This window comes from Nematolebias whitei, chromosome 7 (assembly GCF_014905685.2).
Source record: "Nematolebias whitei isolate Nwh7 chromosome 7, NemWhi1, whole genome shotgun sequence".
In the NCBI taxonomy this organism is placed as follows: Eukaryota; Metazoa; Chordata; class Actinopteri; order Cyprinodontiformes; family Rivulidae; genus Nematolebias; species Nematolebias whitei.
This window is the reverse complement of record NC_056504.1, coordinates 36,636,843-36,659,317: the sequence shown is the minus strand read 5'-3', so window position 1 is coordinate 36,659,317 and position 22,475 is coordinate 36,636,843. Positions and strand designations below refer to the sequence as shown.

The 22,475-nt window shown below is 38.4% G+C and overlaps 1 protein-coding gene across 1 annotated transcript in view; it reads right to left on the bottom strand.

Moving 5' to 3' along the window:
* Positions 1–22,475, bottom strand: part of LOC119412798 (acid-sensing ion channel 1B) — a 67,085-nt gene that overhangs the window by 27,605 nt on the left and 17,005 nt on the right. The window contains exon 2 of the mRNA XM_037679833.1: positions 3,006–3,187. Coding sequence (XP_037535761.1) covers positions 3,006–3,187 — 182 coding nt within the window. The remainder of the gene's footprint in view (positions 1–3,005; positions 3,188–22,475) is intronic.

Sequence of the window (22,475 nt, the reverse complement as noted above, 5' to 3'; positions counted from 1 at the left end):
TATATATATATATATATATATATATATATATATATATATATATATGTTTTATTAATTTTTTTGGACCGGTTCTGGGTTTGGGTTCTGTTTGTTGCATGTATGATTCAATGCAACAAAATAAACAAATTTAAAAGGTAACAGATCGTTGTAATACTTGGCTTATTTACATAATGATTTTAATTGCTGGATGTCCGGCCCCCGAGCTGCTAGCTTTCAGTAACTGTGGCTCCCTGAGCAGTTTAGTTGAATAGCCCTGCTTTAGAGGGTGGAATACAGTTTATTCCATTTCCAAAACCTAATTTGCGTCTGGAAAAATGTAAAAGATGATAAAGTCCTGTGGCCGACCTCATGAGCAGCTGAAAACAACAGTGATAAACAGGAAGTACCACATGTTCATGTGTACGAACGTAACTGCAGGTAAATCCTCAATTTTCTGCCATAAATACATTGTATTTTTAATGGTTAAATTAAAGGTTAATGCTTAAAGCTAGTGGTGCTTTGTTTCGCGTGTTTTGAATGTAGATATAGCTATGTTGCAAATTCTGATTGCGTAAGTTTAATCTTCGTTTGTTATGATCAGTTAACACTAAACTGATTTAGTATAAAGTGTTTATTAGGTTGTGTAATGTAAAGCAGAGCGCTACGTCTGTAGCATCTTAGCTAGCGTGTCTGCATTGCACGCTGCTAGCTTAGAGCTATGTCTTGTTGTGTCGTGCTCTCTAAAATAGTTATTGAATCAAGTGTTTAATCATGGAGATAAACGTAGATGTTTAATAACCCATTAAAATAAACCAAGAAATTACACCTACTTTATTTAAAATTTACTGGGCGAGGACACCCAGACCCCCCCCCCCCCCCCCCCCAGCATATCCCACCCACATCATGAATGATTCTGACACCAATGGCCACCACATTGTTCAAGCCAAGAGCCATTGTCAGCACTGGGGGCTGAGCACCCCTAAAGGGCAGATTCTAGAATCGCCCCTGTAATTTTGAACGTGTAAATTCTGGATTGATGTATGTATTGTATTTGCTGCACCCTTAACTTTTCTACTCCTCTTGTAAAAGCCATCAGTGATTTAATGATCTTATATAAGGAGCGTTTAATAATGAAGTAATTAAATCATAGAGGCATAGAGTAGCTGTGGCTTGTGTTTAAATATTGCAGTACAGATGACGGCTCCTTGCGTTGTGCCGTCAGTTTAATAATGACCGAAAGTGCAGTCTTTTTTGTGACATTAATTTCTCAGTACCTATAAAATATTGATGTGAACACACAGAGGCATACACAGCTGCAATAAAAATCTAAAATTCAGGATCTGCCTGAAGCAGGATGGGGAAACTACAGATGAGGGGTTTGACCATGAAGAGCTTGTAGTTGCCGTTTGTTTCCTTTTCCAACAAACTGTTGTACTCTCTTTTGATTGATGCAGCTTTAAGGCCTAACTTGACAAGTAATACATTTATATCAAATCAGAGATACTGTATATGCAGAGTTATTATTATTATTCTTCACATCTTTCTGTCTTTAAAGCAGATTAGTCAGTAACATCTTGGGGATGCAGTGGTTACATTTTTAATAAAAGGACAGCATTCCTTAAAGAAATGCATATTGACGTCTGCCTTTCAGGCAGAAATTTTAAACAGAGATCATCTTAAGTTGAGTTAAGATGGATTTATAGCCATTTTGATTAAACCATGTGACTCAGTATTCAATGGCATATCTCATGAGATGTGTTAGTACGCCTGTCGCAATGAACAATAAATCAATTAATCGCATGATAAATAAAAATTGTTAACCTCATTTTCATTTATCGGCTTGATCGTTTCTTCGTGTCTCTCTCTACTGAAGACACTGGATGACAAAAGGCTCAACTCCGGTGCTTTTCTCTGATCTCTCCCTTTCTCTTTTCTCGTTAAAATCTGTTTTAACCGGACAAAATTGAGTTTTTGGATCGTTAAAAGCAGCTAGGCTGAGAAGCTAAGCTATGAGCTAAGCTAACAGGCCGAACTCGGGGAAGAAACCTCCGTCTTGTCGAAACTCCAAAATTCCGTGCCTTCGTGTAAAAAGTTGTCTTTCTCTGCAAAAAGAAGCTGAGAACTTGTTTACTGATTTTTTATTAAAAGCTTTGTGTGACAAATGCTATGCTAAAGAGCTCAAACCACACCGAGCCTCTGCCATTTTGAGAACTAGAAAAAAGGAAAGAGAGACAGCCAATGTCATGCCAAGGGGCCTCCCTCCCATTTTTCTTAAAGAGACACGCTGCTCGCTCCCTCACTATCCATCCTTCCATTCCAACAGTCTTATACTGCCATTTGGTGGTCAAAAAAGGTACTACACTCAAAATAAATAACATTTCTTCTTAAATTTGACAATAATTACTAATTATTGTCAAATTTCAAACAATGTTATCATTTATCACAATAATTTCTGAGTCACTTAATCGCCCAGCAAAATTTGTTATCATGACAGGCCTATGTGTTAGTGCTCAGAATATGTCTTGAGACTGACTCTCAGCTACTACCACAGCAAATTTTAGCCTAATATATTTAAAATTTGCTCAGTTATAGCCATTTTAGAATTTGTTAGGTTCATTTTGTAGTGGCCATCTTGACTTGGAATGACACTTAAACCAACAGGGTTTACTCCAGCAGCAAATGGCAAACTTTTAAGAATATTTTTTAGGGTAGTCAAGGTTTAGAATCTCCTCAAATGGACCAAATTTTAGACATGTTTGGTCCAAAGCATGCACTCGTTTGCTGTGATAATTGGGTTTAAGGCTTGACAATTACATAAAAAGAGCTGCCAGTGGGTGCAGTTTAGTCTGATCAAGTCTCTGTCTCTTGGATTAAAGGGGAATCCCTGGGATAGCTTTTTTCTGTCTAACACAGCTGTCTGCATCGGCAGCTTATTTATCAGAATCAAAGCAACTCTTTTCAACTCAAACCCTCTCTAAGGGGTAAATAGAAATACAAATCTCATATTCGGTTCAGATCTTTAAAACCAGAGGCTTTTAATGTAAAGTGTGAACTCACCAGTTTCTCCCCATACAGGCAAGTATTCATCCTGCTGGATGTCTAACATCAGCTCCAGGCCATTACCCATCCCTCCCTTCGTCGTCACCCGCAGGGGTTGTCCATCTTGGCCTGAATTAAACGTGTAGCATTTTCCATAGCGAGTGAATATCTGAAACAGATGGAGAGAGGGATCTCAGTGATGGGCTATGGTCTCAACTGTTTAGAGTAACTCCCACTTCTGAGCCTGGAGCACAATGTGAGTTTACAGCTGAGGGAGTTTAAATCTTCAAAATGGGATTGTTTCAAAAGCAGCTGCTCCAGCGTTCTCAGGTTCTGCTGCCAATCACAGATTCCTGAGGTGCTGGTGCTGAAATCCTGTGGACAAACTGAACCCACACTGCCCTCAGATACTGCCTGCTTTGATTTATGTAATGTAAATATGTTTTCCCCTCACAAAGTAGAATAATTTTACACAAGAGCAATGAAAGCTGGCATCAAACGAAATCATATAAAAGTCAACAGAGTTATTTTATTATGATAGAATATCCTTTTTTTTAATTTTACTTTCAAATATCAAACGGCAATTTGGATTTTTATGGTAAAATTAAGTTTAGAAATTGGCTATTTGTCAGGGAAACAAGTCAAACATTCAACTTCTATATTCCCTGCTGTAAACAGAACTAAATAATATTCTGTTTTTCTACATTTAATATAAGATGAAATTGTCATGGCAAAAAAATAAGGCAAATAAGTAAAACCAGATAGATGATTTTCGACAATATATCACAAAATAAACGTGAAGCAGCAAATCAAAGGACTAAAACAAATCCAAGCAGTAGAATCTGTCTAGCCTGAGTTTCTGAGTTTCTCAGTCTGTCTGAGCACAGTTTATCAGTAAGGCCACCAGTCTTCATAAAACGAAGGCTGCCTAACGTGCAGAATAACCTAACGTCAAACTGTGAACAGAGATGTACAATACAGGACAATTCTGTTACCTCCATTTTTCAGGATTTATCAGTAAATCCTATTTTTTCATTACCAACAATCACTGAATGTCTGGCACTTTTCATAAAATACAACAATGAGTTGTCAAAGGATGAAAGAACACGCTAAGATATTAGCATTTGTATGAACTTTAAAGTTAAACATACGACTAGTTAAAAATAACACAATGACAGGCAGATACATCTGCAGATGGAACATGAAGTTTGATGAACGTGATGCAGTCAAGTCTGATAATTCAGATATGGACCAAACTGCTTGTTGGCCACCGCAGCACCATCTGTGGCTTATATGGAGAAGGACACGACTGGAAACTAATGGATGTTTAATCTAATTAAACATCAGGAAATCAAATAGGCAAAGATGGGCTCCAAAAAAAAAAGTCCCCCTACATTATGCTCAAGCCACGTGATTGGAAGCCCTGTTTTAAAGCATAGCTTCCAATTAATTTAGTATTAACCTTCAACACTGTGACATTCACTTTGAGACAATAACAGGAAGCAGGGGTGGTTTGGTGAAAAGAACCAACAAAAGCAAGGAATTAATGAATGAAACAAATTGTTCTTTATTACCCACTTTTCTTGAAATTCTGTATTTGGATTATACAGCTAAGATAAGGATTACGTTTTAGATAAACAAGTATAAATAAATTTAGTACAATATAAATGAATTTAGTACAATAAAGAATTAATCAAAAGATTTGATATTTTTTATGTTGGAGCTGCTTTTCTTTTGTATTATGAGGACCTTAGCTGAGAACAGGAAGGTGTTTATTACATGGTTGACTTATGAGTCAGACATTAGCGCTTTATGACTCAAACGCAACAAACACCAGATGCACATAGAAGGTAAAACAATTACAGCTACGGCTCAGACAAGAAAAGTTACAATAATATAAATCCTGTTCAGTCAAGTGTGGAATTGATTAAGGCATGTATGAGACAGATTACCCCCCAAAGCGTTGTTATTTGGGAGCTTTTAAGACACAAAGTGGTGGAATCCAATAAAAAAAGGCTTCTAATAGGCCAGCACAAAACTACACGCGACCTTTCAGTTGTATAAGTGGTAAAACTGAGGTAACAATAGAGCCTGCAACACGGGCTTATGTGCAGAATACAAATATCAACAACATTCCCCTGAAATCCATCTTCTGTCTTGAAGCTCGCTCGCTCATAATCAGATCACTTCGTTTCCTTCTCTCGTTGGAATAAAGAAAATAAAAAGAACTTATATTATCAAAGAACCACCTCTGTTTGTCCTATAAGTATCTAACTTTAACAAAAAAAAAAAAAGATGAAATCTGCAAAAAGCAAAGACATTTGCTTGCAGTTTCACACCTTTACATGCACAACACCCTTCCCTAAATCCTACCTATTTGTTATCTTTCCAAGTTTTTTTTTTTAAATTAAAACTCACGCAAGCTGCTTTTTCTTTTCTGGCGACCAATTTTAAACCAAAGAAGAGGCTTTGCTGTTCACACTGGAGGAAAAGCATTTGGCAGATACACATCGAGAAAGCAGCGATAAGGTTGTTGCAACTGTGTGACGGCGTGCATCTGTTTCCTTTAGTGCGTGCCTGTGAACATGTTTGAACAAAAGTATGAATGAATAGGTTTGTATAAAAAAGGATGGACTGTATTCGTTTGCACGTGCGCAGCCCCACTGTGTGCCATCTGCGTGCATGTGTTTGTAATGTGGTGATTGACTACTGGCGGCCCGCAGTCTGAGTTGCTGTGGTAACCAGGAGATTGTGCTGGCTGCATCGAGCGAAGAGCGGCTACAGTGGGTGCCGGTGGTGACCTTGGCGAGTCAGGATCTTCACCGTGTTGTTCGGCTGAGGTTTGCAATTCGTCCAAACTACCAAACACCCTGTCTGTCTTACTCAAGCTTGTTGGTGGTGAGCGCGCCCTGTGACTTTTCCCAATTTAAAATTTGATGTTTGCTTTTTTTGATGAGTTGCAACAGTTTCCACAAGGGAAAACAAGCACAGAGAACATTTTAATTAAAGAATCTTGAATGAATCACAGCGTCATCCCTGAATGTCTTTCTAATCACGAAAAAAAAAAAAAAACTTGAAAGGTTTTACACTGCTGTAACTTGAAGCACTTTCTACTGTATTCAAATTTAAAAACTGCTGTATCTCATAAACTTTTTATTACAGGAAAGAAATACTTAAATCAATCCTAAGTATAAGGGAAAAAAAAAAACTGTGATAAATCACCCTGTCTTGTTCGTGCATAGTGTAAAAAAAAACGTCACCTCCTTTCTTGTCAATTAATAATTCACGGACAGACAGGCTGAGGCTGTTGAAATGGCCTTTGGCTATTCTTCACATGACAATGTGACAAAGATGAACAAGCTGTTCCCTAAAAGTAGCCAGGGAATCACTTTTCATCCTCTCAGTTGATTTTAAGATCAGTGCTGAGCTCAAATATAAGAAAAACTAAGACAGTTACAAAAAAATTAAGCTGAGGGATAAAACGAGTTTTACTCAGATAAAAAAAAAAAACTGTATTCAATAGTTCGTGATTGTTTACACAAAAACTAACAGTTATAAACCACAAAACATGCACTAATTACAGTGGCCCCAAGGTTTAAACACCAAAATTTGAAAAAAAAACCAACATTACATTAAAAAAACAAAACAAAACAAAAAAAAACACAATTACATTAAGCCAAAGCGGAAGTGGACAAAGTGGAAGAGGCCAAAGTGGAAGTGGCCAAAGCAGAACTGGTCAAAGCGGAAGTGGTGAAAAAAATGGAATTACATTTCAAACAACGCAATTACATTAAGCCAAACCTGAAGTGGTCAAAGCGAAAGTGGTGATAAAAACAGAATTACATTAAGCCAAACTGGAAATAGTGAAAAAAACGGAATTACATTTCAAAAACACATTTACATTAAGCCAAACCGGAAGTGGTCAAAGCGAAAGTGGTGATACAAACAGAATTACATTAAGCCAAACTGGAAATAGTGAAAAAAACGAAATTACATTTCAAAAACGCAATTACATTAAGCCAAAGCAGAAGTGGCCAAACCGGAAGTGGTGAAAAAAATGGAATAACATTTCAAACAACACAATTACATTAAGCCAAAGCAGAAGTGGTGAAAAAGCGGAATTGCATTTAAAAAAAAGCAAGCAAAAAAAAAGCTATTACATTAAGCCAAAGTGGAAGTGGCCAAAACGGAAGTGGTGTAAACAAAAAAATTGGAATTACATAAAAAACAAAACAAAAAAACCCCCGCAATTACATTAAACCAAAGCAGAAGTGGCCAAAGTGGAAGTGGCCAAAGCGGAGGTGGTAAAAAAAAAAAAACAGAATTACGTTTCAAAAAACACAATACATAGTTCCCTCTTTTCAGGCCTTCAAGAACGAGTCTGAACAGTACATTGTAAACACATCTGGCTCTATTAAGAAGAAAGCAATAAAAACATTTAATTTGTGAACCTTATTTAATGTGTTTACTTGAATAATCCCCCTGGATTTTGTTTAATTGTTTGAATGTATATTGATAACAGTCGTTGTAATGTTTTACTTTTAATATAGTTTTTAACATATGAAAAAAACAATGCATAGTTCCCACAAAGCTCTCAAAAACAGTCCATGCAAGGTTTAATTAACTGATGACAGCCCTCATCAGTAAATGAAAAATAAAAAATTCAAGCCACTCAGTATGGTAAAGACTTCCTGTAACTGCTCTAGATTGTGAAATTATTCTAAACTCAACGGGCTCCCTGGCAACAGATCAAACTTAATCCATTCAAAAAGGGCCAAGCTGTATGAAAGCTCAAGAAAAAACAAAACTGAGCTTTCATACAGCTTGGTACTTTTTCTAAAGTGATGAATTTACATTGATTGGTACAATGGCCTCATACCCCTGGCTTTTTTTTTTTTTTTTTTTTGGCTTACATGTTTTCAAACCATCAAACTTGTTAAAACGTATCCGTGTTGAAACCACATTTTAACAAGTGGATGAAAAGCATGTACAATTACCACCTTTTAAACAATAATTTTCTCATTTACTGTCAGTAATGTTTCTATAATTGCTCAAAACAGCTTGAAAGACAACATATTACAAAAAAAAAACATGGTGCTTTCAAATGTTAATAAACTTCCTGTTTGACCTGTTGGAGGAGAAATAACAGACTCACCAAACATTGTTTGTGCAACACTTATTCTTCTGTCAATTGAAAATGTCAAGTTTCTGTCATAGGACAAAGGGATAAGAGCTTTTACCATTTACCAGCTATTTTCATTAACTAGGGAGAGAAACAGTGAAGTTATCAAGATGATCCTTATGGTTACCAAGAATCACACATGAGGATTTATGAGATTCAGCCATGTCCATTTGATCTGATCACTTGCTATCAGGTTTGTCTGTTACTCATATTTTTCTTTACGGTAGCTGACATTTCCAAGGTAGAAAAATGTACTGGATAGTATAAATACATATTCAAGGTAATATTTGGGCTAAGCCTGGTGAATTCAACAAATTTGTAGTTTTAAAGAACAAATTATGTGTAATGTGGGAGATGTTTAACATTCAAATTGCTTCAATACATGATAGATCATAAAAGTTTAAATAATCCTTGTTATTACTGCAAGCGGTTCACAGGACATGTATATAGGGCATGCACTGAGATTTTTTATTTGAGGTAATTCAAAAACATATGCATTTGGTAAAGTTTAAATGTGAATTTGCACCTTGGCGTCCATGGACTTCTTAAACTTTTCTTAAAATTACAATCATCGTGTGATAACTGTATTTTAAACTCACTTGATTCTTAATTCCTCTGTGTTCCATGGTGTTGTATGTCCTACCCCATGGTGACACGATAACGTCAGTTAAAGCACCCAATAAATTCAAACTCTATAAAACACTGCAATACAAAGATTTGTATAACGTCATAAAGCAACCCTGTACAGAGGTTTTTGGTAGACTTTAACACTTTATGTGATAGAAAAAAAAAGTCCAAGTATGTAAAATCTCTAGCAACACTTGTAGTAACAGAAAATGATAACATTTGCGTGTTTTATGACGACCCTGATGAAGGCTAAATGATAAAACATACCCTGATTATGAAATGTATATGTAGTTAATTAGGTAGAGCAGGTCTAAAAGTGTGGATTTATTAACTATCTGCTGTTAAAGCTCCTTAATGATCCTTGTTCCTATCCAAATGTTTTACAGGTGCGGTATTTTATAGGATATTATTCAGTAGGTTAAGATGAAAATTGCAAACGGCACCAAATCAGGACATATTGTTATATGTAATAACTAACTCAGTGACGCTCATGTACAAGCTAATAAAACTGATTGGTGGATTCAGAGAGTTTCCAAAGACAAAAAATTAGAACCGTTACAGACATTTATCAAAATAAATTCAAGCCATAATCCACTATTAAAGACCAACTGCTGCTCACATATTATCGATGTTGTAAATAATGCAGGGTGAAATATAAAAAGTGCCTGTCCCAGAGACAAACTGGACACATTTGTTTAACTGCATAAAACTTTACGGTTTTGGTGCGCTGCCATTGCTCACATCAGCATCCTTTCCAGACGCAGCAGACATCTGCTAGCAGCAGAAAAGACTCTAAAACAATGACTGCACACAGTACCAGAGGTAGAAACAGGCTGATAAACAGAGACGGTCAAAGCAAAGGGGGACAGGAAAACAAACATCATGCAAGCTTTCATTGACGATTGATTGGAGACACGATTCTAGATGAATACTAATGTGTTTGCTGGATGTGTAACACGATGGTTTGGTAACAAACATTCCACAGCTTGCTAACAGCTTCATTACTATAATATGTGTCAGTGTTGCCTGTGATCTACCAACACATTAACACATTAATCAGTAACTTTACACTTCCCTCTCGTTGTTTGGAAGGTAGTAATAGCCCTACATGGATGCCATTGCTGGCCTATTTTCAGTCACTTGGGCTTTTCCTGTAAACACATCTGGTAGTTGGCATCTGGTAACAAACATTTTCTTATAAATCTTTCTTTAAGGACAAATTACCCATCCGTATGAGAAAAAAATCTGTGAAGATTCTGTTTGGTTTGCCTTCGACCCGTTTTTATGACTTTAACAGCCCGGACTCCACTTTTTAAAGTTTGCTAAAAGGAAATAAACATTGCGTTTCTAAAAGTTGTGGCCTGCAGCACACGTGCAATATTTTAGGGTGGACTTTGGTCTCAGCATGTTGCTGCGACAAATTCCCAAACCTGCTCTCAGATCACTTTAAAAGACTGAGTGGAGCGCTATCAATCTGTAGATTACACAGGAGGCTGCATGACAGGATGCTCTTAGATTGATTCCTTTACCCAAAACTGATGCCTTCAAACTGCGAGTGAAGTGAGAACTGCCTGATGAGAGTCAGGCGTGTGCAGTGTTAAGGTAGAGCAACATAAAGGAAAGAGCAACAGATGGGAGGAATGGATGTATTGATGAGGCCAGTGGACCATTTTTATGGTGCTTCTAAACATGCCTGGCAACATGGAGGGGCTGAGGACAACAACACCAATAGATCTTAAACTTATGTATGTGGACATGCTCGCCATCGTCCTCCACACCTCACCTCTCAAGTGTGACTGATTCCACCCGACTGACTCATGCCGACAGCTTGTCCTGCCTGCCTTGAAGTCATGGTGGGAATCATTGATTATCTATGCAGCAGCACGCGTCCCAGGGTTCGGAGTTCTGTTTATCTCTAAAACAGGTCGCAGTGACTTGTTGGTCACCCCCCCTTAAAGATTCTTTGCTCAATTTTGTCAAGGAGAAATGTGTTTGATTGTGATAGTTTGCATTGTGCCACTAAATGTGATGCTTTAAAATTCAGAAGGATGAGGAAAAACAGCTTTTTCATTCATCTTCGAATGATAGACGGAAGACTGTCACTATGGAGAGCAGTTTCAAATTAGACGTGTTTCCAAGGTGCAAAATAAGACATAATTGCAGGAAAGGATAGAACAAGCAGATTTCCAAAATATCAAGCAGAGTTTCAAACAGTGGAAATAACACTCCCTCTGCAAAAAAAAAAATAAAAAAAATAAAAGGTCTGTTTGTTTAGGGTAATGGGGTGGGAGAACCGGGAACACTACTTTCACATTGTTCTTGCAGTAATGAAGTGCAATCAATGAGGCCTCACTCTAACTATAACTGCACTCTATCACACTGTCACCGAATATTGCTACACATCGCTAAATGAATCAAAAGTCTTCATTAGGGGTGGATTGGTCTCTTGTGAGCAGGGAATTGTACACAGATTGATCCTATAATGATAGATGACTGAGAAGGCACCATTTAAAGCAGAGAAGGGCTGCTGGGTTCTGCAATCAACTCCAAAGAAATAATCCAACTTTTCATTTATGATGTGGAACTCTTAAAGGCAATATTAAATATTAGGGGGAAAAAAAAGGAGAACAATTAAACCTATACTGAATCATGAAAACACATTTAATATCTCCAAGTCATTAAAAAGCACACACAGAGGTATTTTAAATTCCAAACATTCAACTGAGGCATGCAGAGGTGCAGCTAAATGAACGTTTACAAGAATTCATCGAACCACTGAGGCGCATTAAAGCAACAGGGCAGAGGGATGCGCGTCATGCACACCCCGGGTGCATGCTCCAGTCAAAGTAATGAAGCAGATGATATACTTGTGCCACCTCTGACAGGTAATTACAACTAATTCCACCAAACTGAGAGTGAGGACATTACAACAGGAAAAAAAAGGGGAACTTTAAGGACACTCACGGTGCTGAAATTGCGTGGCCCGCACTGTTCTCCCTGATACCGACAGTACAGCAGCATCTCCTCCAGCTGATGCCCCAGCCGGTCCAGCAGCTGCCTCATGGACGGCTGAGACTCCCGAGGAGGAGGGAGAAAGTGTTTAAAGTCCAAAATTCGAGACAGGGAGGACCAGGGCGACTCTGTCCCTGCGCTCCCACCTCCTCCTCCTCTTTCACCCCGCAGGGTGACGAGCGCCTCCTTAGCAGCGGGGGAGACCTCCCAGTCCACCCCCAACAGCTCCAGCCACCTCCCCGCGCTGAATATGTCCGTCTTCTTCATGCGTCGCGGCAGCAGCAGGTTCTGGTTACAGATGGTGACGGCGGGGAAGACGAGGCGCTTGGCGTACACCATGTGCGCCTTGGTGTAGACCGGCGACGAGAGCAGGTAGCGCACCCGGTTCGAGGACCAGGTGAAGAGCAGCGCCACGGCGGCCAGAAACACGAGCAGCCACGCAACCCTGCGCGGGTATGAGCCACTGAGAAAGATGTGCCTCAAACCGTGCAAGGTCGTGTGCTTCAGGAAGAGTTTCCCGGCTTCAGCCAGAGAGCCCGGGTTCGGCTTCGATCCAGAGGACGGGCACATTTTGGGGGGAAGCTGGTGCGCGCTCTCCACATCGGTGCCGCGTTTGGTCAGAGAGTGAACGTGTCCAAAAAAAACCTCGCCTTTTGCGCGCGCAGAAGGCTGCTGCTTGTCGGAGACTGGGAATGGATGAGAGCGTAAAAGCGCACGCGGCTCCTCTGCGCTTCTCTCAGGCTCTGAGCTGCAGCTTCGGGCGGTGATGGGGGGAGTATTCTGTCAGCGCCGCGCTCCCTGAGCGCGTGCGGGAGGTGCGGGGGACAAGTGAAGTTAGTCAGAATGATTTAGTGCGTTAATGTGCAGCAACAGGAGTCCAGGGAATTATTTCATCTAAATTACAAGAATCTGAATAAATTCCAACTAGACAATAGCTTCAGTTAAAATCATAATTATATTTCAGCACACTGCCTGCTTTCTAAATTCTCTTGTTTCCCTGTTTCACCGGTTTCTTCAGCATTACTCTGCACAGACACACACACATATACACTTCTTTGGAATATCATTAGTGCTATTTGCTGAATGAAATCTGGCTCAACTGCAGTCCAGCCTTTTTCCCTCCACCCCATCACACATGTGTACCTATGGGCACAAACACATACCTTAATCCCTGATCACATTATGTATTCTTCCTTAAAAATTCAACACTATTACAGCTGAGGCTTCATTATTGTGCCACCAGTTAGCTATATTTTGCATATTGCAAAAATCCAATAAACTGTAAGCCTCTAGTGCATATTCCCACACCTACATGTACAATAAGTAGGTTTGACATTCAAGAATTGACAGATGTGTTTCAGTCAAACGTGTAATGTCAGAAGGAAAACAGAAAAGGTCAAGCTGCTGCCGGGAAATTAATGAAAGTCATGTTATGCATCTCTAAAGCATCACGCAGGGTTCCAATAAACCAAACGTTGTAGCTTTATTTATTTATTTGACCCCACAGAGCCCCACTTTGTCTGTGAAGAGGGGAACCATCCCCATGGCTTTTGACAGAGACCTCAATCCAGTGTCTGCAAAAGAAATGGGGTTTTGGTCAAGCGGTGGTTCATGCTTGGTTAGTCATTGCCGTGCCGAGTTTTAAGAACACGAGCTCCCATGCAGAACTCTTTCAAACTGTCAGCTCCTCATTTAAGGTTTGGTGTGTGTGTGTGTGTGTGTGTGTGTGTGTTGCTTACTGCATGACTAAGGAAAAAAGAGCTTAGAGGAAAATGCTATGACTGACAAGAGGGAGAACTAGCATGAATAAGGAGCACTTAGCAAATCAATATTCCACATCCTGTCACTCTGTATTGTAAGGATAAAACCATTTCTAGAATTGGGGTTAATTGCAAAGAAGGCAATGACTAAAGCCAGACAAGACAGGCATTCAGAAAAAAGAACCAAAGCCAGATATTTGTTCACTGATAGATAAATTTGATTGGTTAAACAAATGTTTTCCATCAAGCTCAGCCAAGGCAGTTACAGTGATATTCATATTATTTTTTTAAATAGAAATATTCATATTTCACCCGTTTCAACTGTTTGACAGTACTAATGGATAGATGGAGTCGATACCACTTAAATTACTTCATCTTTTTGAAGTTCTATTTTCAGATACAGACACTTCATATCTGCCCAGTGCACTTTTTTACTGTCAAGCCTCAATTTTCATGCTAACTGTTTCTTTATACCATATTGTTTTTGCATTTTTATCATGTCACCACTACTTGTTGCAGTAACAATTATTTATAGTTTAGCTTAATTTGATACAAATGTAGTGAACTAAGCCTCAGGTCAAAACCTGCCTCTGAGGACCTTCATGGGACAGGAACTGTTATTTCATTGATTTGAATCCAGAAATACAAATTAGCTCATCCAGAGACTTTCTAATTGTATTCTGAACTAATCAATTGAAAGAACACTCTCTTTTTATATTATCATTACTATTTTTACAAATGTCTTGATAATCAAAAGTGTGTTTAGTTCAAACCATTTTAAATGTTGAAGTGAACTACTCATTTTAAATCAACTGTGAAACAGTATTAATGATTTTTTAATCCTCATTCAAAGTAGAAATCAAGTTAATGTCTGTTACAAAGTAATTATGCATTTTTTGATCTTCTGTCTGAAATGAGAAGGAGTGATGTCGGTCGAAAGTCAGAAAGAAGTTATTGGAACGAACTGTCATGTTTTTAAACCTCTCAGACAGAAATAAGAAGCTACTGGCACCTGTAGTCTGTCATTTCTCCAAAACATTTCTCTGTCTGTTCCTAAACATTTCTCTGTCTGTTCCCAAACATCTCACTGTTTTTCTGACTTGTAGTAACCCTCTGACGTCACTAAAACCACACCCCTGTTGGTTCTTTCAACCAATCAGGACTTCCCAAAAGGGACCGGAAACAGAACTCTTTAAAAGTCGACACTTCCTAGTTCCAGTTAGTTCTAGACATGAACCGAAGTTCTGGAGGATGAACCGAAGTTCTAGGAGCACAGGAGAACAGAAGTTCCGAACAGCAGAACAAAAGTTCTGAAGTGCTGGAGTTAGTTGGGAGTTCTTCCGAGTCTAGTTGGGATTATGGAATCTTCCACATCTGAGTGGAACCTCTGACGGACTCACAGCTCATGTGAGTCCACCCGTGAGGTGAGCGTGTTGTTGAACGGAGTACCGTCACTACTTCGGACGATTCTCAGCCATCCTAAGGAGACGCTGAGAGGTAGCGTTGAAATGGAACTCCGTACCGGAGCTGACCAATCTTCTGCAAAGGTAACGAGTCGCTTCACTACCGAGTGTACCGAGGCTGAGCTGGGTTCGGATGGAGGGTGCCGTTCTTCGTCAACACATTTTCCCTCATCCATCTTTTTCTTCTATTTAAACTCCTTCATTTCCCATCTTTAAAACTCTTCTATCTTGCCAGTAAAAGATAAGCTAAAAGTCTGCAGATATTAATTTAAGATCTAAGGATATGTCTGTTGTTTTAAGCTGCAAGTGAGAAATCATGGCCGTATGATTTCTCATTGTAAAGCTCATTAATTAAGCTGTGTTATTGTAATCAATCAGAATAATCAAGTGTACAATGTTTTGATGTTAAATTTTGATTCTGTTAATAAATGACCACATTCATTTTGATGGGTCAAAGAAAATTAACGTCTCATGTCACTGATTAGACCATCTCCGACACAGTACTTCTAAGCACAATATCACTTAGTCCAGAAAAATGAAAGAATCCGTTTAAATTAAGTATAATATCATGTACTTGAACTAGTCCAGATATTATAAAATGTAAGAGAGCACCCCTGAGCTAAATCCATCTCTCGGCTGTCTCATTACACAAAAGCAAGTTGCTAAACCTGACATGCTAGAATATATGTGTGAAACTCAAGGCCCGGGAGCCAAATGTGGCCCTTGTTGGCATCTTATCTGGCCCCCAAGATGTTATTTTAAATGCAAAATACTTTTATCTTATCACTTTTTTTTTCCAGTAATCTTTGATTATGATGTCAAAAGTGCAACAGAAAACGTCAAATGAGACCAGTCAAACTCTTGTTGAGGAACCTGCAACCAAGAAAAGATGTTGGGTATCTAACTTGACTTAATGTAGATTCTGAAACCGTCCCTTAGTTTGAAAAAAGGTTTTAATTTTGGCCCCCTTTTGTAAGTGAGTTTGACACCCCAGTGCTAGAACATGACCTGACAGTACAGTGTTAGAAATACCCTGAGGTACAAATCTAACAGCTATAGTACAATCCATCCATCAATCATCTTTTACCTGCTTTTTCTTTTTCGGGTTGCTTGTGTCACTGGTGCCCATCTCCAGCAGTCACTGAGCGATAGGTGGGGGACACACTGCACAGGTCCAGTCCATCACAGGGACACACATTAGACAAACAACCATTCACTCTCTCACTCACACTTAGGGACAATTTAGAGTTACCAATGGGTAATTAATCTTTTTTATTTTCAATTAAAATATTTTATGAGGACCAACACTGCTACAAAGGGATATGACGGAAATAAACTCTTAGTCATATTTTATCAGAGTAATATTGGTAATCTATTATATAATATTTTAATAATGGTAATATATTATACAATATTGGTAATATACAACATGATCATACAAGGGACATATTTAGTTTCTTGTACAATGTTTGGGATAACTGCACTGTCAACAAACAGTGGGACAAAGATGGAAGCCTGAAGGGATTTCTGTTGCTCTTTAACATCTTTAAGAAGGTGGACAATCATGGATTTGCCCATATCTGTGTGTTTGTTTGTCTATTTCCAAATTACCTAATTTATCACATTTATAAATATATTAACCTAAAATTTGGGCTGGTACTAGCTAAGACTGATCCCCAACACCTATTCTGGGTGCTAATAGATTGCACAATAACTTTGATTAAATTCTGCCATTAACCAATTGGGCTTAACTCTGTTAACAATGTGCATGCCAGATGTTAATGAAACTCACAAAAAATAATCATTACGTTGACATACAGTATACAAATGATTAACTTTCAGATTTAACTCAGTTCAAGATGGCTGCTGCAGCTAACTGAACAAAGAAAACACTAAAATGTGTACAATTCAATTAATTTGACAGATTTTGTGCTAAAAATCAGGAGTGGATGTCGCTAAGATTTATTCACAACACTTACCCTAAGTGCTATTTATTGCATAAGATCTTTGCTTGAACGTTCATCATTAACTGTTGAGGTCAACACTGTTTGTCTGTTGGCAAAAATATTTCATGAACCACCAGACAGATTATTTTAAACTCTCAGAAAATAAATCTTTAGATATAAATCTACAACCGATTAGTTTTTTGTGTCAGTCCAATTCGAGGTGTCTACCACAGCGAATCAAATTGAGCCAACACAAAAATGGCCATAATTCAGCCAATTCAGAAGAAACTGAGCTAAAGTTTTGTGTGGAAGTAGCTGAGAATCATTCAAAACATAAATATGAGTGACATCTTGTGATAGAGATGAGATTAATCAAACACTGGCGTGAAAAGTGACGATAGATACAGTTCTTCAAGGGATATTAGCCCTTTAATTTTTGCACTCCGACTCAAACCTTACAATTATTGTAGTCAGACAGTCAACAAGAATTTACATTCTCTAAATGCTCCCTGGGTCTGCTCAAGAAACAGATTGCTTGTTTGTCTTGCTATCTGTTGCTGTCAACATGCTCCATCAAATTGACCCCTCCTCAGAGGACTATAAAGCCTTCAGCTGAGGTTATTACTCATATCTCAATGAATGAAGGAGTCACGGTGGATCATTGCTCATCTAGCAGCCTAATGGCTTCCCAGTCAGATACAACAATCACACGCATGTCTTCAAAAGTAACGCCAGAAAAAAAATCTAAAAGATGAGTTTGACTTTGAGCAGTCATTTAGTGGTGAAAAGGAAAACGAGAAAAGAGAAATACTAGGAACTAGTTTAAGTGGTATGGTTTAACTACAACTGGATTGTAATACAGATCCGTGATGGGTGTTGCATCACAATTCCCCAGAGATGGATCCTGACACTTGTGGCATTTAACAGCATTTGTTCACCACCGTTTCCCCCCCGACCGCCTCATCAAGTGGGAGACGTATCAGAGAGGCTCTGTGGAACACACTAATCCGTCTGGCTGAAGGGATAATGATGTACTTGCCTGACAGAAAAAAAAAAAAAAACAATCCCACAACAAGTGTAACAACAACAACAACTGAATAACAAATGAATGCTGCTGTAAAAATCACGGTTAAAGAGTTTCACTAATGAGCCTTTTATAATAGCAAGCATGGATATTTGTTAGGGGGCTTTGTGCACACATCTTTAGTTTAATATCACCAAAGCAACGGTGACAATAATGAACATCCTGATCTATTGTTTGCTTCTGAAAAAAAAAGTGTTTTGTTTTATTCCTTTACATTAATTAGATGACAAAAAGAGAACTATGGAGAAAAAATAAAAAAATAACCATCTCTATAATATTATAACTCCTTTTTCAATGCTGTGTGGATTTCCAAACCAGAAGTTTTGGGAATTTAAAGACGTTTGCTTATACATTTCTTCAACTGACTTACCATTCAGTCATCTCAAGGCTGTTGATTTAAAGGAAAACACAAACAGGGCTTTAATTTTAATTTTAGAGTGAATTAAGTTAGTTCAATGATTCAACAGAGAACAAACCCTTTTCCAAATTGTTACAACACTCATTTACAGCAAAAATGCATCTGCCAGCAGCACTACAATGAAACACAATAGGACGCAATTACACAACTGTTGTCTGCCCCTGCATACGTCAGTATCTATTGCAAAAGTTTGTCAAGAATGTCCATCACAGACCATAAAACATCACAGAATATTAGGTGCCTGATCACTAGGAGCTAATGTGAACGAGAGTGATCAGCACGTAGCTGGTTTTAGGGTGGATTTCTGCCCTGACAGTTCATCTAAATGAGAGCAAGCCCCAGCTTCAATCAGCGAAGCCAGTGAAGCAGTGAATGTTTAAAAGCAAAGTGAAGATGAATGAAAAGACCCTGACAAGCAGATATATTTAAAACTGCTGCATGAAGTCATGTCTTATCAGTCATTTATGGAAACCAAAGAGGACGATGCTTTTAGGTATTCAGTGGGAACAATTCTCAGGGCTGACACTCCTCTCACTGGCACCCAGACATGTTGCCCACATTTAGTGGTCTAAGACGTACTGCTGCAGAGAGCTGCTGTTTTTCTGACATTGTTCATTAATTTTCTCATTCCTATTTTTAAATTAACTAATGAAGCACACCTTAAAACTAACTTAAAGCTTAAAACTACTGTAATTATCTATGATAAAAATATCAAATGTATACACCTATTGAATTATTGTATAAACAATTATTTTTATTGTTAATAGTGATATAGTAATCTCTCTGTGTGTGTGTTAATGCTTAGGCATTGTTGGACTCATTACTATTGCATAAAAAATATATCCTGTAACTCATTGCATGGCTTTAAAATTAAACTTGCAAATCATGCATAAAAATATGTGACACAATCTGGAATAGAGTACTTTGCTTTTTGATATCATCAATCACTAAACCAGCCACCAGGGAGCACAAGCCAGTGCGTCTCTTGTGCCAGTCCCAAGCCCGGGTAAATGTTGAGGATTGTGTCAAGAAGGGCATTTGATGTAAAACAGTTTTGCCAAAATTATAATGCAAGTTCATCAAAGCGACACCATACTGGATCGGTTGAGGCCTGGGTTAACAACGACCGCCACCAGTGTTGTTGACAAACTGGGTGCCCGGTGGAAATTGTGTTACTGTTAGTCGAAGACCATGAGGAGGGAGACGTGTCAGAAGACAGAGGGAGAGGAGGAAAGTCAAGAATGTAGGACTGAGGAACTCTAAATGTTGGGACAATGACAGGCAAAGGCAGAGAGCTTTTTTGGTATCAATATGTCGCACACCATAGATAACATTTGCAAAAAATTGCATAAAAATAAATAAATACAAATGATGTATGATTAAACTTGAGAAAATTAAGCCCTCTTTGGAGTTCTATAACCTAGACTGACTTCACAGTAGAAACCAATTAAAACTCAGATGAGGCGGGTATATAAAGTCAGACTTTGCATGTCTTAATTCAAATTCAATTCAATTCAATAATACTTTATTAATCCCAAAGGGAAATTATTTGTTGTTGTAACTCGTTATCCTCATTTCATAAAGAGATGTTATAGATGCTGATGGCTGTAGGCAGGAAGGATCTCTTGTAAAGGTCCATCCCACAGTGAGTCCTAAGAAACTGGCTGCAGATGCCGTCTGATCCGTCCACCCAGACTCGGCTGGCCTCTCAGTTCCCCCCGGCTGTAGGACCGTCTGAATGCTGGGTAGAACTCCTCCCAGAGCGATGGCCACTCCTCCCAGCAGCCTGCTGAGTTCCTCATCGCTGCGGACAGCCAATTGTAGGTGCCGAGGGACGATCCTGTCCTTCCGCTGTCATGCGCCGTGTTTCCTGCTAGTTGCAGGATCTCAGTGGTCAGGCACTCGAGAACAGCTGGCAGGTAGATGAGAATGCATCCACAGAACATCCTTTTCAACTCATTTGAGATTTGGGGCTGTAGTTGAGATATTATTTGAGCTTTTGTGATGTTAATCAGCTGCTGTTGGTTGTAGAAAATTGTCTTGTTGCCATGGTTACGCATCATAACAAATGTCCAAAACTAAAAAAGTTTCAGTAAAAATCCTTTCAGCTGCACAACATCCAATACCAGAGGAAACAATCATCCAAAAAAAAAAAAAAAGTGATTTACATCCAGAAAAAGAGGAATTAAAGTTTCCAAAACCAAAATCTCAGAATGAAAGTAACAGAGCTGCTCCAACATGCAGCCACCTTGAGCTGCGCAATTGGCATTTTTTTTTTAAATTGGCATTTTGATGACTTACCATTGTTTCACAATCAAAGTTTAGAAGTTTGTAGGATCTGACCAATAGTTTTTGCACATAACTTGTTTCTTTGAGGGTTTTATTTTCAGTCAGTTTTTGTCTGCTTTTCCTAAGTTTGCTGTGAGGGAGTGCGAGATACATGTGTGCGGTAGCAGCTTTAACATTTTTTTTTAAAAATCTTTCACTTTACACTCTATACAATTCACATATTAAAACATAATATTTTTAGAAGAATGTTAAAAAATGGATGTTGAATTGTCAAATTTCTTCAAACTATTTCAAAATCCATCCATCAATCCATCATCCATCAATCCATCCATCCATTATCTTTTACCCGCTTCTTCCTATTCGGGTCGTGGGGGTCACCGGTGCCCATGTCCAGCAGTCACTGTGTGAGAGGCAGAGGACACCCTGGACAGGTTGCAAGTCCATCACAGGGCCACGTAGAGACAATGAGACAAACAACCATTCACTCTTTCACTCATACCTAGAGACAATTATTAATTAATTAATAGAGTTACCAATCAGCATAACATGCATGTTTTTGGTCTGTGGGAGGAAACCAGAGTATCTGGAGAAAACCCACGCATGCACAGATAGAACATGCAAACTCCACCCAGAAAGGCCTTTAGACTGGGATTTAAACCAGGGCAACCTGCTCGCTGAGAGGCAGCAGCTCTACCAGCTGCACCACCGTGCTGCCTCAACTTCAAAATGTCTTCATAAATTATTTTAGTTATAAGATGCCCTTAGATAGAAAACTTTACTAATTGGCTTTTCTATGTATGTGAATGTTCCTGTAAAGTGCCCTGAGACAACTTTGTTGTGATTTGGTTCTATTTAAATAAACTGAATTGAATTATAGATGTGAAATGACCAGAAAAAAAAAAAAATCAAATATGCCCTGCATATCATGTTAAAACAAACTACAGCATGGGTATATATTGTGTGTGTCTAAACTTAACAAGGCTAAATGCATTAAAAGAAACTGGCTGTTGAACAAAACAGAGTAATGTATGGATAAAACATTTGGAACAAGTTTTATTCATGGATTTTATTAAAAAGATGGCCTATTTAAGTGCCTGCAGTGCAACATTTAGTGTAATCTGTTGGCAGAAATGCAATATAATATTTATGTTTCCCTTAAGTTTTAATACAATGAAATAAGAAATCTTGTGTTTTCATTACCATAGAACAATGTTTATATCTACAAATAATGTCTTTCCTCTTCATAACGCAGCATGCTGCAGAGTAGCGGCAAATCAACTTCTATCTTTTAAGTGGTTTTCTGTTTTATGTGGCTACATTTTCTTCTGCACATTTATAAGAGAAGAGGAAAACAGTACATCACATGTGGGTTGCAGTTTTGTAGTCTCAAAAACTTGCCTGCACTAGACTTTGAAATGTGTTGGTTTTTCAAGATCAAGGATGAGCTGGAAATGTAAAAATAGGTTAACACATTTTCACTCTGTCTATATGTGTACTTACTGTATCCCACCACAACACACAAACAGACTTGTAATTTTCTGAATACATTAACACCCCGAAGACCCTGCAAGCCAAATTTGTTCATTTTTTTATGTTTCTGGAAATGAGAAATGTTCTTGCAGGCATCTTAGTTGATGTGCTGCATCTAAAACATGCACTTCCAGATGGCAGACTCA